At 61.7% G+C, this 16,126-nt stretch overlaps 1 protein-coding gene across 1 annotated transcript in view; it reads right to left on the bottom strand.

Moving 5' to 3' along the window:
* The window catches only part of ZC3H3 (zinc finger CCCH-type containing 3), a 62,214-nt gene that overhangs the window by 44,771 nt on the left and 1,317 nt on the right, over window positions 1-16,126 (bottom strand). The window contains exons 2-3 of the mRNA XM_069599586.1: window positions 14,158-15,493; window positions 12,969-13,165 (exon numbers count right to left, since the gene is read on the bottom strand). Of these exons, the coding sequence (XP_069455687.1) occupies window positions 12,969-13,165; window positions 14,158-15,493 (1,533 nt within the window). The remainder of the gene's footprint in view (window positions 1-12,968; window positions 13,166-14,157; window positions 15,494-16,126) is intronic.

The raw sequence follows: 16,126 nt of genomic DNA, 5'->3' as shown, positions 1-16,126 counted from the left end.
AAAGCCAATCCTGGGAGGTGAAGGCCCACCCCACCTTGGCAGTTTCTGCTAAGGTTTCTGGTGGCAGGAAAGTGCCCACCAGTCCCAGGTGGACAGAGGCCCACATTCCAAGTGTGAGCGACGGGGGACGTGGTGCAGAACACGCCTGCTCTCCCCACGGGGCTGGCCCAGATACTAAGCACAGCGCCATGGGACAGGCGCCAACCAACATGCCCGCCTCCACCCTCTCACTCTCAGGGACCCCATCCTCACCCACGGTGGGGGGGAGGTACCCAGCAGACACGGGGTGTGCCCCTAGACGTGTGACAGATACCGGGCCTCAGTCGTCCCCAGGAATCTCAGTCCCACTACATGGCCCAGAGCCGGTGGCCCGGGCGAGGACAGCGCTCCTCCTGGCCACAGCCTGGCCCTTCGGGCGCCCAGCCCAGCTTCCTCAGAGTCGGGGCCAGAGACAGATGCTTCTGAGAGAGCCTGGAAATAACCTCGCTATAAAAAGCAGTGACCACGGAGAGAAAACCACATGTGTCCTCACAAGTGCCAGGCTACCCAGATTCTCCTGGCCACTCACCTGTCCTATCCGGTGGCCAGAGGAGCAGAGCTGCAGCCCAGGGGCAGCGAGCAGGCCTGAGGGCACCTGGGTGCAGGGCAGATCTGGCCTCACTCAGCCCTGGAGCCAGCCGGCCCAGCCACAGACAAGCCGGAGACAGGGCGCTGCGGCGGAGGCGGGAAGGCAGCAAGAGCCACTGGGGCTCACTGGCCAGAGGAGGCCCGCTGCCATATGCCGCCCTGCCAACCGTGGAGGTGGCGGGAGGGCAGCAACGGGCTGGCCAAGAAGTGGACCAGGGGCCCCCCACTCTCAGCTCTGAGCCCTCAGGGAGGAGCCTGGGCCTGGGCCCCTTCAGGGTCCTCTGGCCCAGCAGCCCTGCTCAGGGACAGCTCCCAGGCTCCACCCACAGAAAGCACGCTGCTAGGGCCAGGGTAAGGCTGCAGGAGGCTGTAGCCCCACACACCTCTGAAGACAGGGCCTTAGGCCTCTGTGGCTGGCAAGGGGGGAGGAGGGGTGGGAGGGGGCTGGGCAGGCAGAGGCCCAGAGCAGAGGCCTCCCAATCTCAGGGTGGTGGGTGCCCCAGGCTGGTCTGCCTGAGGCTGGTGGGCTCTCCAGCAGAGGGCGCCGCCTGATGTGAGGCTCAGCCCTGTCGTCTGGAGCCGGAGGCAAAGGTGCCTGGAGGGAGGGAAGGCCACCCCTCATTGTTGATGCCCAGGTCACAGGGCCTGTCAGTACCGCACTCTGCAGGGGTACTCGGGGTACCCGAGCTCAGGAGGGCAGGTCCTGAGGGCGAGCCCGCCCCTATTCCAACATTCCAGACTCCACACGGGTGCAGACGAGCAGAGATGGGAACACGTGGTGCTGGTGACTCGCTGCACAGCATGGCTTCAGCAAGGCTCACCCCGGACGCGCTGGGAGCCGTGGGCCCGGCCTGCTCCTCCCCACCCTCCCGCCGTACCCCCCAGGCTCCATGGCGGCACCAGGGCTGGGAGTGTGGGTCTGCTCGCAGGGCCAGGGCCTGCCTTCCGTCTCCTGCACACAGCGAAGTACGCTGTCTCTCCCCCAAAACCCCAGGCCCGACTGCCCACCCCACATACCTCTGCCGCCCGCAACGAATCAGGACCAGGCAGCTGAGCTGCTGCTGGTGTGGGGGAGCGAGCGGCTCTGAAGGCACTCGCCCCTGCACCCTGGGACTGCCGGATGGACAGACAGACGGGCTCAGCCGCCGCCCAAGCCTCACAGGATGCCCCCTGCTGGGTGGCGAGGCCATTTGCTGCCAGCCGCCGGGGCCCACCCGTGCCCAGCACTTGGAGCAGCAGCCACTGTCATACCCAGCACCATGGAGAACAGGCTCCGCACAGGCCACCGCCGATGCGCAAAGGCAGTCAGGTGGACAGGGGCCAGAGCCTGGGGCTCTGCACGGCCTGGGGCACACCGTGAGGAGAAAACAGCTCCGAACTGGCTCAGAAAGCGCTGTGCTCCAGAGAAGGACAGCAAGCAGCCAGCAAATGTGGGGGGCTAGGCCCTGCCCCAGGCCCATGGCACCCAGAGGCCCTGTCTGGACCCCCAGAGGCCCTGCCGGATGTGCGCCTCTCTAGGGCGGAGCGATCGGGGCCAGGCCGATGGCCCAGGCACTGGGCCCCCAGACTCTCAGATTCTCCTCAGCCAGGCGGGCAGGAGCACCAGGAGGAGCACCATGCCCCCAGGCCCTCGCCACCCAAAACCAATGCAAAGGGAGGGAGTGAGCACACCACGAACCAGAGCCCAGCCCAGCCCCACCCCGTGGACGCCCGGGAGCACGCTGACTCCCTCAGCGCACCTGGGGGGGGCACCGTACATCTGTAGCAGGTGAGGACAGGCCCCCAGAGACCCTGGCCCAGAACCCCCAGGGCCTGCCCGAGCACGTACCCGAGGGTCAGCTGCCGGGGGCACAGGAGGTGGGGAGGACAGCGGCTTGCTCCCACGCATGAAACCCCACAGGAGGGACCTGCCACTGCCCTGGGCTGGACCCTGTCCTGACGCCGCCCGGACCGCCAGCAGCAGGACTGCAGACTCCTGAGGACCATCGAGCGCGAGATGCCAGGGGGCTGGGAGAAGACACAGGGGCAGAGCAACAAGCACCTGCACGTCTCATGGCCAGAAGCTGATGGATTTGCAGTCGTTGTGCGCAACTATAGACTTTCTTTGCAAATCCCATCAATTGTATGCATTAGGACCAAACCTGGAACCGGAAGGATCCCTGGGAGCACTGAGGGCCCCAGGCCACACAGGTAATGCTCAAGTGGCACCAGAGGTCCCGCTGGGCGGGAAGGCCTTTTCAGCCTGGCATCAGCCTGGCAACGATTAGTCTGGGGAGCCCAGGCTCACCTCCCACAGACACCAGAGGAGACAAGAAAGCAGGAGGGCCACCAAGAGTAGAGGGCCCCAAGGACACCGGCGCGCGCCCAGGGTCACATGGTCTGTGCAGATGCTCCGACAGCGGAAAAGGCGCAGTCCCCCTGCAGAGGGATACCGGGCCCCGCCTTCCCAGGACAGCTGAGGCCTCAGCCCGAGTCCCTCCCGCAGCAGAGTAACCCGTGGGGCGCCAGAGCGTGGGAAGCAGAGGGTCTCAGCTCAGACCGGGGGAGGCCCGCACTTGGGGCCTGTCCTGAGCGGGCTCCATTTGCGCCGATACGGCCCCAGGGCTGGAGTGGGTGACATGGGCACAGTCCTGGGGGCTCCAAGCAAGCACACCAGCGGCCACCGCCTGCCGGCTCTGGGGTGGCAGCGCCTCCTGCCCAGGGCCCCTTCCCCACCCAACGGGGAGAGACAGGGCCTCGGGCGCATGGAGCTGGGGGCCGCATGGCACCAGGTCCTGCTCCTCCCCACAAGCTACGGGAGCGAGCTGCCCAGAAGCCTGAGCCCCACCGGCCCAGCCCCCAGGCACCATGGAGCAGAGACCCCTGCCCTCCCGGGGTGAGTGCCAGCAGAGGCCTCACCACACTCGGGCGGCCCAGAGGAGTGTGCACTGAGGCGCTCAGCTCTCAGCTAGACCAAAACTGATGAAAACCATCAAGCCGCGATTCACCTAAGCATGATAAATAAAATGCGCGGGAAGCACACCGTCATACACCTGCTGAAAACCAGAGATGGAGAGAGCTCCGCAGCCAGAAGGGGACAGCGGACCCCACAGGAGAGCAGGGCCAGCCGGCAATGGCCAGGCCTCCCCCCGGAGCCCCACAGCCTCCCACGCAAAATCGCTCTCCAGAGAGGAAGCCTTCGGATAACCATCCACTGAGAGCAATGGCCCCCAGCACGGCTGCAACATCACAGGAAATCTCAAGAGGTGTTTCTCAATGGAAGGCAAGGAAGGAATGAAACGAAATGGGAAAATGAATACGTAGGTGAGTCTGGGTCAAGGCTGACCATATACAACGCTTTCTAGGGTCTAAAACACATGGAGAATTAAAATCATGGTAGTTCCAGCACGTCTGATGGAAGAGAAGAAACAAGGGGGAAGGTGCTCTAAGCTTCTTATGCTGTCTGGGGAGGGGTCAGACGGCAATTTCCAAGACCCGATAATAGACTCAAAAACGTACAATGTGACTGAAAGAAAAATAAAAGGAGATATAACAAGCTAATGGAGGAAAAAATGGAATTTAAACATATACATCCAAAGGAAGAAGAAAAATACAGAATAGGTACAACAAAGAAAAAGCACATGGGAAGAGACCGGATTAAAACCCAAATACACAAAGTACACCCAACTGTGGTTTATTGGGAACAGAAAATCTCTTCTTACAAGGACAATTTCAGGTTGCCCTTTTCTAAAAGCAACTATTTGCTAGATACAAAAAAAAAAAAATCTAACCATAATACAATACGGCTTTTTTTGAATTGGTTACAATACTTTGTGTTGTTTACTTATTAAAGTAAACATGTTTGCATATGTCATGCACCAATATTTGCAGAGTGTGTGTGTGTATGTGTGTGTGTGTGTGTTAGTTGCTTAGTCGTGTCTGACTCTGTGCAACCCCATAGACTGTAGCCCACCAGGCCCCTCCATCCATGGGATCCTCCAGGCAAGAACACTGGAGTGGGTTGCCATTTCCTTCTCCAAAAGGAACTATAGAAAGAAAGTGAAGTCGCTCAGTTGTGTCCAACTCTTTGAGACCCCATGGACTGTAGTCTACCAGGCTCCTCCATCCATGGAATTTTCCAGGCAAGAGTACTGGAGTGGGGTGCCATTTCCTTCTCAATGTATGTATGTACACAAGTGTACATGTACACATTTTGCGACATTAACTAAAAGAAAATCGGCCTACACATGCCTACTATAGAGAAAGTAGACATTAGGGCAAAAAGCTGGAAATTAAAAAAAAAAATTTCATAATGGTAAAGATTCATTCCAGCAGGGAGATGTAACAATTCTAAATACTTTGCACTCAGTAAAATAACCTTAAAATAAATACTAATACAAAAGTGACAACTGGAGACATGAGCACATTCACAGGCACAGTGGAAAGTCTCCACACCCTCTCAGAGACTGGAAAAAACAAGTCTTTCCTGCCCCTCAAAATCGGGAAGTTCACCACAGGTTTGAAAAACACAACGAATACAACTCTCCTTACAGCCCCAATCTCACCAAGTGGAATCATTCTTTCGAAGCACACACAAGAGCTTTACCAAAGTGGACCCTAAACCCCCCCAGTGAAGGTGGGGAGTGGTCATTTTACAAAGAACCTCAAAAGCCTCAGAGGTTTAGAGACGAAGCAATCCCTTCTGAATAACCCTGGATCAAAGAAAAATTACAACAAAAGTTAGAAAAAGTTTTAGAGGAACACAAAAATAGTTAACTTGCAAAAAACACCTAAGGCTACGCTCAGGGGGAAGTTTACAACCTTACATCAGCATATTTCAGAAAAGAGAGGCTGAAGGGAAATGTCCAGCCATCTGACCCTGGTGTGCTGCGTCCAAACTCGGCGCACTGGCCCGTCCGGGTGACTGTGACAGCAGCCCCCGCCCAAGCTCCCGCCTCCACGGCTGGCACTGCCAGAGCCGGCCAGGGACACCTCCAGCCAGGCCCACCATCAAGGCAGAACGGCCTCGCAGCCTGGCACCTGCTCCCTGCCTTCACAGCACAGCGTGGAGGCAGCAGCCTGAGCCAGATTCAACCAGGCCCCAACCCCTCCTGGCACCCTTCCCCGTGAAAACACACAGGGTCACCAGAGCCAGGAACAGAGCGCTCCCCAGGAGAGGCTTCTGCCGAGATCTGAGACACCATCTAGGCCCAAGATCAGCTCCCCACCCCAATGGCCCCAGCTCCACGCCGAGAGGGACAGGAGAGCAGCTCCAGCCCAGAGCCTGGCTCTGAGTCTCAGAGGGAGGGTCCACTGCATCACTGCCTGCCCTGCACAGGGCCCGGCCAGGGTGTCCAGGGGAGTCTGGGGGTGTTGTGTGGAGGAGTCCGGGGCAGGCTCCTGGACTGGGAGCCATGGTGGTCTCTCCTGCTCCTCCCACTAAAGCTGGAACCTCAGGGCAGGACCACTCCAAGCTTAGTGACTATCCCTCTCCTGAGGCCAGCTCCACAAGGTCCACCCTGGGGACACCCCCACCACGGCCTGGGGGGTCTCCCTCCTCCTCAAGGCTAGCCCTGGCAGGAAAGAAATCCGCCCAGAGGACTCAGGCTGACGTGGCCCTGCCTCCCAGGCAGCTCCCAGCGCCAATCCCCGAGCCACGGCCAGGCGGGGCCGCCCCAGCACACCATCCACATTCGTTAAGACGCCTGGGGACCCTGCCCACAAGCCGCCAGGGCCGCAGTGGGACCACCACTCCTCCTTCCCAGGCAGGAGCGGTCCCAGGGCTTCAGCTAGAGTCACGGCGGTGCCCTGGCTCCCGGAGCCCACAGCAGCCCGGGAGGCCCACGCCTGCGAGCACCACACAGCACTGCGTGCACGCGCACACGCTCCCGCGCCGGCTCTGCCCTAATAGTTAATCAGCACCGCCAGACAGACGTAAACCGGGAAGCCCCCGACACGCCTGATAATTTATGCAAGGCTCAGGATCGCTGCACTGCCTTCCACGGGGCCTGCTTCAGCGTTTTCCTTTTCTCTTAGGAAAGCAGGGCTCCGGATGGAACTGCTCTTGCGCCCTTTGCGGTGTTGGGGCAGTAAAACTGACAACCCGTCTGCACCCCAGCGGGAGAGGCTGGATCACAAATTACTCCAAGGTGGGAAAATCCAGCAGCTAGCCAGTCTAGCATCCACCAAACCTGCCCTCAGCACCTGACCGCCCTGTCCCCTCAGCCGGCACAGAAACGCCCAGGACACGGGGACAGAGCAAGGCCCAGTCAGCGCCAGCCTGGAGGCTCAGGGTCGGGGCTTTTCACGCCTTGGGGAGGCCCCAGGATCGGAGCACAGGCCAGCATGGGGATGCCTCAGGAAGCCCCCAGGCCTGTGTCCCCTCTGTGCCACGGTAAGCCTGCCTCCTGGCCCTCCCAAAGCGCTCCCCAAAGGGCACTAGTGATGAAAATGCTACTGATGAATGTGGAGGCCCAGGGCAGGCTTCGCTCTGTCCCTCTGACCACTGACCGCGGCCCAGATGCCAGCAAGGCCAGGCACGGGGCTGCCCGGCACCAAGCAGTGGGTTCTGAGCTGCCTCCGAGAGCCATGCTGCAGGGCCACTACCTGGCCCACTGCCTGCCCCTGCCCATTGGGCACACCTGGTCAGAAGCGGGGGTGGGGCGGGGCCCTGTCAGGAGGGGTGCAGGCCTGGTGAGACGGGAGGGGCCAAGGAGGGTGTGAAGAGGGGCGGCGTGGGCAGAGTGGTTAGAGCAGGGCTGCTGTGCACCTGGAACCTTCAGGCCATGGAGGAGGTTAAGTGAGGATGGCTTTGAGCACACAGCAGGCGGGCGAAGCACTCCCTGTAGGTGTCCACCCCAAGTCCCCGAGCTGGTGCTGCTCGAGGAGAGCCCTGCAGAGGGCCCTCGACAAACTGAGCCCCACCGGCTGGTTTTGGCACCCAGGCAGCTGAGGGCCTGCTCTGACCTCCACTGGCACAGAAGGGCACCCAAGGGACCTGGGGACAGCCCCGAGGCGGGCCCTTCAAGCCCAAACAACCGAGCAGCAGGGGAGGCAGCCCCAGGATGTCCCCTCAGTCTGCCAGCAGAGGGCCCACCAAGGGTCTGTGTGCCTCAGGGACCCCCGGTCCGCACAGGCCCCTGTTCTGGGCTGGCGGAGGGCAGAACAGTCACCTGGGGCCTTGGTGAGGAGCCCAAGCACTGGCAGGGAAGGGCAGCCGGGCAGGAGCCCATGGGGGGCTTACACGGGAGAGACTCCCTGACAGCTTCCTGGACAAACTCGGACACAGGGATCGGAGTTGCAAGATGAAGACTGGGCAAGCCCCCCACCCCCACCGTCCTCTCTGTTGGTGACCGAGGATGCGTGCCCACCCCACTGCACCCACAAACAGGTGATGGCAGACCTTCCAGACCGTGTGGCTGGCACAGCAGACTGAGGGGCGTGTGGGGAGCACCCGCCACAAGCTTGGCAAGCTCTCGGCCAGAGGCAGGCACTGCATGAGGCCAGCAGGCCTGAGGGAAGGCCCTGGCGCCCTCAGACCCACACCTGGCTCCCCCAGGAAACCTGGGCCCTTCCTGTCAAACACGGCCCACACGCACAGCCCCGCCGCATCCCGGACAGGCGGGTGAGTGGTGGGGGCTATGGCTGTGTGCCCACTGTCCTGGGCAGGTGAGGCGGAGGAGGCCCCGCCCCAGCAAGTCCAGGAGATGAGGATACCACTGCCCGCGCAGTCGCCTGCGGCTTTTCCGGGGCTCCTGTGGCACCCGCTGCACTCTCTTTGCACACGGGGAGTCAGGGTCTGCGGAACACTTGGAGCCTGTCACCTCAGGGCACCTGAGTCACAGTGCTGGGCTCAGTGTGGTGGGGAGGGGAACCTCAGAGCGGGCCCTGAAGCCCCAGGTGCTGGAAAGCGCCCGCCCTCAACACACTCCCTAGAAGCTCTCTACTGAAGGTTCTCTTCTCTGCAGCCTTCTCAGGGGTCTGTTACATGCCCTGAGGCAGATTAACTGAGGTCTCTGGCAACCAAGGTGCAGGCACTCCCCAGGGAGCATGGGGGGTGCTGTCGCATGGTGACCCCCAGGGACCACCTACCCCTTCCCCAGCCAGAGCCGGCCTCTCGGCCCAGGGACTAGGGGGAGGGTCGGGGGAGGGTGGGGGTGGGGCTTGGCCGGGAGCCAGGAAAGCAGGGGAGAGGCAGAGAAGGGAAAGAAAGTAAGAGGCGGAGTCAGGCTGAACCTCCAGCTCAGTCCCCAGGCACAGTGTCCACGCGCCTGCTGAACAATGCAGTTTTGAATTCAATTAAAGTGATTATCTGTTGTGCCAAATAAATTGTGTACGGCATACATCCTGCGGCACTTTACACCTCCAGGCTCATTATTCCCTAACTGTTTCCTCCTGTTTATGCGCTCTCAAATTAAATTGCTGATAATATGCGCCAAAATAAAAAATGAGCGCACCTTGTCCCAAGAAAATTGATTCTCCCTTTTCCTGAGCCGGCGATTGCCAGGTTTTATATACTCTGTTCCTGGTGATCATTAGTAATTCAATTTTCTTTTTATTAGCCCTCTTATCTGCTGAGCAATATAGTGGCAGAGCTGACCTCTTTTGCACGGGTAAATGTTTAAAATCTTTTCCCTGATTAATTTTGCCAGTTAAGAAAAAGAGGAGAAATGGCCCGGCTCTTAGCCATCACAATGAATAAAGCTTAATGTTGATTGTGATGGAATTTCTAATGCCAGGGAAATTGATTGAACGCGGCAATTACACTGCAATAGTAACTCAAGGGAGATGGGATCGCTTTCTCCTGGCCGCAGCCTTTTGGTTATTTAAAACAATCCAATTTGCAAGGATAATTATGTATTAGTGTTTTATCTGCCACTTGAAATGAACAGGGGAGTTTCGATACTGGCCCAGCATTAGCAGGTTATTGCTGCAAATTACTTGATATCTGCTTTCTTTCACATAAAGAGAAAATTAGGCAATCAATTACCAGAAAAAGGTGGATGAGTGATAAGAAGGGCGAGCGCACCCTCTTCTGGCTGCCGGGCCGCACAGCAGGCCTGGAGGGGACCCCAGGGCTCTCCCTCCCCGTCCTCAGCCCGCAGCCAGCTCAGAGAGAAGGGCTGCACCTGGCGCTAAGGTCTGTGTGGGGAAACAGCAGAGATGCCGAAATAAGCAGATGAAGGGGCCGCCCCTGCGGCGATACGGACACACGGACACAGACAGCTGCTCAGGCCCACCAAGGGGGTCAGGAGGGGCTCACCTGCTCACCCCAAGCACCCACAACATTAGATAAAAGCCCAAGTCCTGCACAGAGCTGAAGGGCCGGGGAAATGCTGCCCCTCCCTCCTGCCCCCACCCCAGGCCTCCCCCTCCCCCCACCCCAGGCCTCACCCCTGCCTAGTCTCTACACAAGCCTCTCCCATGAGCTCCCTGCCATCAAGTCTGGGGGTAAGGACCCCTGCCCTGGGCCTGGAGGTCAACCCTCACCCGCAGGCCCACCCTGGCTCCTGCCCCTCCGGCCCGGTCACTCCTCGGGCCCAGACATGGCTGCCTTGTGTCCCCGAGCATGCTTCCATAGGACCCCTGTGCCTCCACTGTCCCTCGGCGGCTTCCCAACAGGACCCCCTTTCCTTACTGCGGCACGGCGCCCCTTCCCACCCTCCAGGCCCACGTGCCTCTGGCCTGAGCCTCTCCCACCCTCCGGGACGCTGCGCAGAGCCGTCTCCACTCCTGGACAAGCGGAGCTCAGCCCCGCCGCAACCTCGCCTGCACAGGTGTGTCCCCTCGCTCTCACCTCTCCTCACACAGGTGGGTTCAGGGCTCAGAGGGTGCTCCTCAGAGACGCCCCAGACTGCCTGCCTGGCTAAAGCTGCCCCCACCTCCCCATAGCTCCTGAGACACCACCGCCCATTTCCTTTTCCACAGAGGCTGAAGGCAGTTTTTCGACCTGTTTACAAGCACCCAAGGAGCTTTCTGCTTCTACCGTCCACCAACACCCCGGCCCCGGCACGTGCAGACCACGGGGGCCAGGGCAGAGCCCAGAGGTGTGGCACGTGGAAGGCTGACAGGTGGAGGACACGTGGGGGTAGAAGAGTGGCTAAGCAAGTGGAAGCCTTCTCCAAGCCCCCCAAGAGGAGCCTCTTCCCAGCTCCCCCTCCATCTCCCCTGCAGGCTGATCTGTCCGCCTCCGAGTGGGAGAGCGCAAGGCGCTGCGGTCCGCACCCCACACCCTGTGGTGCCCAGAGCCTTGCTCCCCCCTCCTTCCGAGGAGCAGAGCACCCTGCCAGCAGGAACAGCCTCCACTGCCCCCAGCCTGCACCCCACTCTGCCCGAGGCCTAAAACGGGACCACGCGGTTCCCAAGTGCAGGTGCAGCTCCAGGGAAGACACAAGCCACCTCCCCCTTGTGGCCTGGCACCAGATCCGTGGCCCCGTCAACCCGTCACCCTGTTCACCCTACAACAGGGTGAGCATCCTAGAGCGTCTCCAGCCACGGGCCCCTGTCCCGCTCTCTAGCTCCCTGGCAGCCCCTCGGCCCGTGGCGCCTACAGCATGGCCGCAGCCAGGCTGTTCCTGGGCCTGGGGCAGCCCTCACCTCAACCCCCAAACCACCAGAGCCCTCCAGCTTGGAGCAGGGAGAGCGGGCCCCCAGGATTCTGCATGGACAGTCCGCAGTGCTAACCTCCCCACCATCTGGAGAGCGCTCCCAGTCCACGGCACAGGATGACCTCTTTGACCGCACAGTGCTCGTTCCACAGGGGCCCAGAACACAGGATGGCAACTGTCTGCCTTGGGCCCATAGGCCTGCAGCCCAGGCTCCGTGGGGCAGGGGCAGCACAGGGCTGGCAGAGACACAGTCGAGGCCAGCATCAGTCCTTACATCAGGACCTAGCACTCTGGGAAGCAGGAAGGCAGCCAAGAGGCCCAGGGCCCTGTCTGCCACGACCATGCCACCCTTAGCGCCTGCCCAGCGGCTGCTCCACATACACACTGGCTTCCACGGGAGCCTAGCACCCGGCAGACACGCACCAGCTCCCCAAGGGCTCTGCGGGCAGGAGCACGCCGCCCCTGCTGGGACACCCTCCCCAGCTCCCTCCTACCATGTCCCTCCCTCAAGACCCTCTGAAACACAACCCCCATGTGAGACCCCTCCTGGACACCCCCACTCCCTGCTCTAGCTGGTTACTATGGAAACACCTCAGCACCTGGCTGCTCGCATGCAGGCACCGGAAGGGCAGGAGGAAGCACCCGCCTCGGGGTTCCGGGACCCCCAAATCCGGGGCAGCCCACCTCCCACTCCAGGCCCTGAACACCACCACCTTGGGGACAGCTCCGCCTGCAGCTTCTCTGCCTACAGAGACAGCACTGTGACCAAGAGGACCCGGATAGGGGCCGCGCGGCCCCGCAGATGCCCAGCCTCCAGAGAGCACCCTGGCCCCTCTCCCGGCTGCCCCAAGAGGCCCCAGCTGGCCTCAGGCTCCCGGCGGGCTCCCCAGCCCCTGCCAGCCTCTTAAAACATGAGGGTTCTCCACTCGTTCACTCCAGTCAGTCCCACAGCCAAGGCCCAACCTCCAACCCAGCCTCCTTGCAGCCCCCAGGGGCCACTGACAGACTCCCTCTGCTGCCACCGGGGTGAAATCCACGCTTGCCAGGACCCAGGGACATGCAGCCAAAGGCGACTGGGTGGGAGGGAGGCTGGTGCCCTCTCCACCCTGCGCGGGCCTCCACCTGGGCCCCAGGGTCCACACTCTCTGGCGGGCTCTGTGTAGGTGCTGCACACAGTCCTGGACCCCAGCTGGGCCCTGAGCACCAAGGCGGCACAGTCCCTGGAGCACAAGCCCCGGTGGCAGCGCCCAGGACCAGATCCCTGGTGTGTCTGTGAGGAAGCCCCAGCTGCTCCGAGGAGACACCCAGGACCAGCCCCCCGGAGCACTGCCATCGCCATAGCGGGGGACGCCAGGGACTCACTGAGAGGGCAGAGTGACCCCTCCCAGGCCCGCTCAGGCCTTGAGAGGAGGAGGGAGCAGCCCGCAGGGAGGGCAGCGAGAACAGGAGGGAGGGCCCCTGGGCAGCACCAGCCAGGCCTCCACCCCCTTCAGGGCTATCTGCCTTTCCCACCTCTGCCAAGACGATGCGGCTGTGCAGGCACGGAGGAATGTGCTGAAAAGGCCGCACGTGCCTGCCTGGCAGCCTTTCCACGGCCCCCAGTGCAGCGCACAGCACTGCAGCCCAGACCGTCCACTGCCGCCAGGCCCAGCAGCTCTTGGGCCAGGGCCTGACAGCACAAGGTGGACGGGGAACGTGGGTCCCAGCGGGGAGCAGAGCCAGCGCAGGCCCAGGGAGCCCCTCTTTCCAGCATACCTTCCTTGGAGGGGAGGTAGGTGCGGCCGGGAGGCAGGCAGCCCGGCCGGGGCTTGGAGACCGGCATCAGCCCCTTGTTGGGCGTCTTCTTCGTAACGGGGCTGCTCTTTCCCCGGAGGGCCTGCTTCCGCCGCAGGCTGAACTGACTCTTAGCCATGGCAGCAGGCGGGGGGCTGCTCTTCTTGTCCCCAGGAAGGCTGCAGAGACAGAGCAGGCAGCTCTAGCAGGCACCCTCCCCGCCTTGCCCACCCAGACCCCAGAACTGGCGGATCAGCCCTGGCAGGCAGTGAAGCCCCAGCGGGGTCTGGCCCCCAGCTTCACTTTCCCACCTGACCCACCTCAGTGGCTCCTGCCCGTCCATCCCCCACCCCACCCCACCCCGGAGGAGCCCAGAGCCAGGGCAGGTGGAGGGCAGAGCAGCACAGCCCTTGACTCCCACCAGGTGTTTCCATGACCACCTCCTGCACTTCCCTGGCAGGATAAGATGAGCCCCCACGTGGAACTGGGGGAGAAGCAGAGGAAGCAGGTGTCGCCCCAAGGGGGGCCCGCCACCAGCCCCGTGGCTCCCTTCCCCACACTCACTGACACAGAGGCCGCTAGAGAGAAACAGCGAGGAGAGCACGGAGCCTAGCAGCCCAGACATCGCCTATCCAGGGGAGCAGGGCCCAAGGGCAAGGTCAGCGGTGGGGAGGACCTGAGTGGGACTCCCTGGCAGACGGCATGTGTCGCCACCAGCTTCCACAATTAAGTCCCTGACCCTGAGGCCCTGGGCCACCATGCCATCTTCCAGCCTCCTCTGGACCCAAGTGGGTAGAGGGCGGGGAAGCTGATGTGCCTTCAGTGAGGGAGGGAGTCACTGTCACCTGGCTACCTTTCTCCTGCAGAGACCCTGCCCCTGGCTTGGGCACAAAGCTGTCCATCCACCATGCCACAGGCCCAGAATGGAAGCCACCCCAGCAGCCTCTGGTCTCTCACCAACAAGGGAAAGGGAGGGCTTGCTGGCGCCATCTCTGCTCATCCCCTCCCCATTAACTGAAAGGGACAGTGGTAACCGCGGCCTCATTCCTGCCAGACATGCTGACGCACCACAGGCAAAGCTCCGTCCTCAGGCCCCATCAGCAGCGATGCTTCCTCCCTGCCTCCCACACCCCTGCCCAGACAAGACCCGGGGAGGGGCAGGGGCCCGCACCTGGCACTGCCCCGCCTCCGGATGATCTTGGTGCGGCTCTTCACTTTGTAAGCCGAGAGCGGAGTCTCACTGAAGACAGGCTGCAAGCTGCTGGGTTCCACTGCCCGTCTGTCCACTGGGGGGGACCTAGACGGGACCGGGGAGAGCTGGGAGGCACAGTCCTTGCTGCCAACCTCTGACTGCCAACGGAAGGAGGAGGCCGAGGAAGCCGAGGGGCTGGAGGCCTTCCACTTGTACTTGCTGGGGGAGGCCCCAGGCACAGAGGACACGGCAGACCTCCTGGGCCTGGCGTCTGGGTCGGCCCTGAGCTGCGGCTTCTCTGTTCGTTCTGCTGCAGCAAAGGGGGCCTTGCACACGTTCTCCGCCGCTGCCCTGGGACTGAGGGCCCGCCGAGAGGCCCGAGGACTCTTCGCCGAAGCGGCCACCCACTTGTAGTTGTTCTTCCGGAACTTGTTGGTTCGACAGGACACCAGCATCGAGGGCTCCCTGGTCTGCCTGGGTCCAACAGCAGGTCTAGCTGGGCCTACCACCAGGCCAGAGGCGGCGGAGGGGCCTGAGAGGCTGGTGTTCGTGGCCCCGCCCCCACAGAGCTGTGCAGCACAGCTGGCCACAGAGTGCGAGCCCGCCTTCCGGCCTGGGGCCATGCCGCCTTGCTGGGGCAGACTAGAGGGCAGGAAGCGGGCCTTGACCGCAACTGCACTCTCACTGACCGTCCGCCGGGGCTCCGAGGGGTTCTCACTCATGCTGCTCACTGACTTCACCACCCGGGGCTTGCCAGGCTCTTTCTGGCAGACCAGAAGGGGGTCCTCCGCGCTGCAGCTCCCCTTGGCTCTTCCTTGCCTCGAGGGCTGCCGCTGCCCACCAGGGGACTCACCCTCACCTTCCTGAGGCCTGTGGTCGTTCCAGTGGGGGTCCTCGTATTCTTCCAAGGAGGTCCGCAGGACCCCCGCAGTGCTGGCCGAGCCCGGCTTGGATGGTGGTTTGATCTTGATGACCATGTTCTGGTCTGGACTGAGCTGCACCTGCCTCTCCAGGATGTACTGCTGTGGTTCAGGACCCTGGCTGCCCTCAGCCCTGAGTGGTGGCTGCGCAGCACCATCACCGGGCGGGTCCGAGGAGCCCAAGGGCCGATTCACGAGGGAGTATTTCTTGCGCCACGCAGGCCCATGGTTCAGGGAGAAGCCCCTCCGGCTCGGACGAGGGTAGCGAGCACTGAAGGTCCTGCTGCTATTGTAAGTGGGCGGCTGCCACTGGCAAGTGGTAGAGGTGCCCAGGGCAGCAGACGTACCCGGGGCAGAGGCACTGCCGTGGAGGCTTTTGTAGTCATCAATCAGACCTGAGGAGGCAGGAGCATAGACTCTGTCAACCGGAGGGTGAGGAAAATCAGGGAGAATCCCCTGGAGGGGCATCAGCTGACCAGACACCCTGTAGACCCCACTGGACCCTGCCAAGTCCCAGTACAGGACAGGCAGCCCCAGGGCCTAAGAACCACTGACAGTCAGCCTAAATCCCCTAGGCCAATCTTTCCCATGAGCCTCTTCCCATCAGTCCTACTTCAATCCTATTTCTGGCTGCTTATCCTTAAAATGCACTCTTGTGGCATAATATTCCTTCTTCACCAGTGATATTACACTGGGTTCCCAACCCTCTGAGGCGAAGTGTCACCCAGCATGAAGAGACCAGCAGGGCCCATGCTGCAGCGCCTGGAGAGAGACATGGAAGGCCTCCGGCTTGCCGCAAACACAAAGGGGCAGGGCTGCTCCATCACGACCTCCCTGCCTGGCACACACAACAGCGAGTGTAAGATAACTGACACCCCGGGTACTCCACACGTGACAAGAATGCCATCATCCTCCCACAAGAAAAGAAGAGGCCTAACATTTGGAGTTCCAGTACAGGGGACCACCAGGTGCCTTTCCAAGGAAGTGCGTGGCTGTGCAGGCAGACACAGGCCTCAGCTGGAACCACC

This window comes from Ovis canadensis, chromosome 9, assembly GCF_042477335.2.
Source record: "Ovis canadensis isolate MfBH-ARS-UI-01 breed Bighorn chromosome 9, ARS-UI_OviCan_v2, whole genome shotgun sequence".
In the NCBI taxonomy this organism is placed as follows: Eukaryota; Metazoa; Chordata; class Mammalia; order Artiodactyla; family Bovidae; genus Ovis; species Ovis canadensis.
This window is presented reverse-complemented; position numbering and strand designations above follow the sequence as displayed.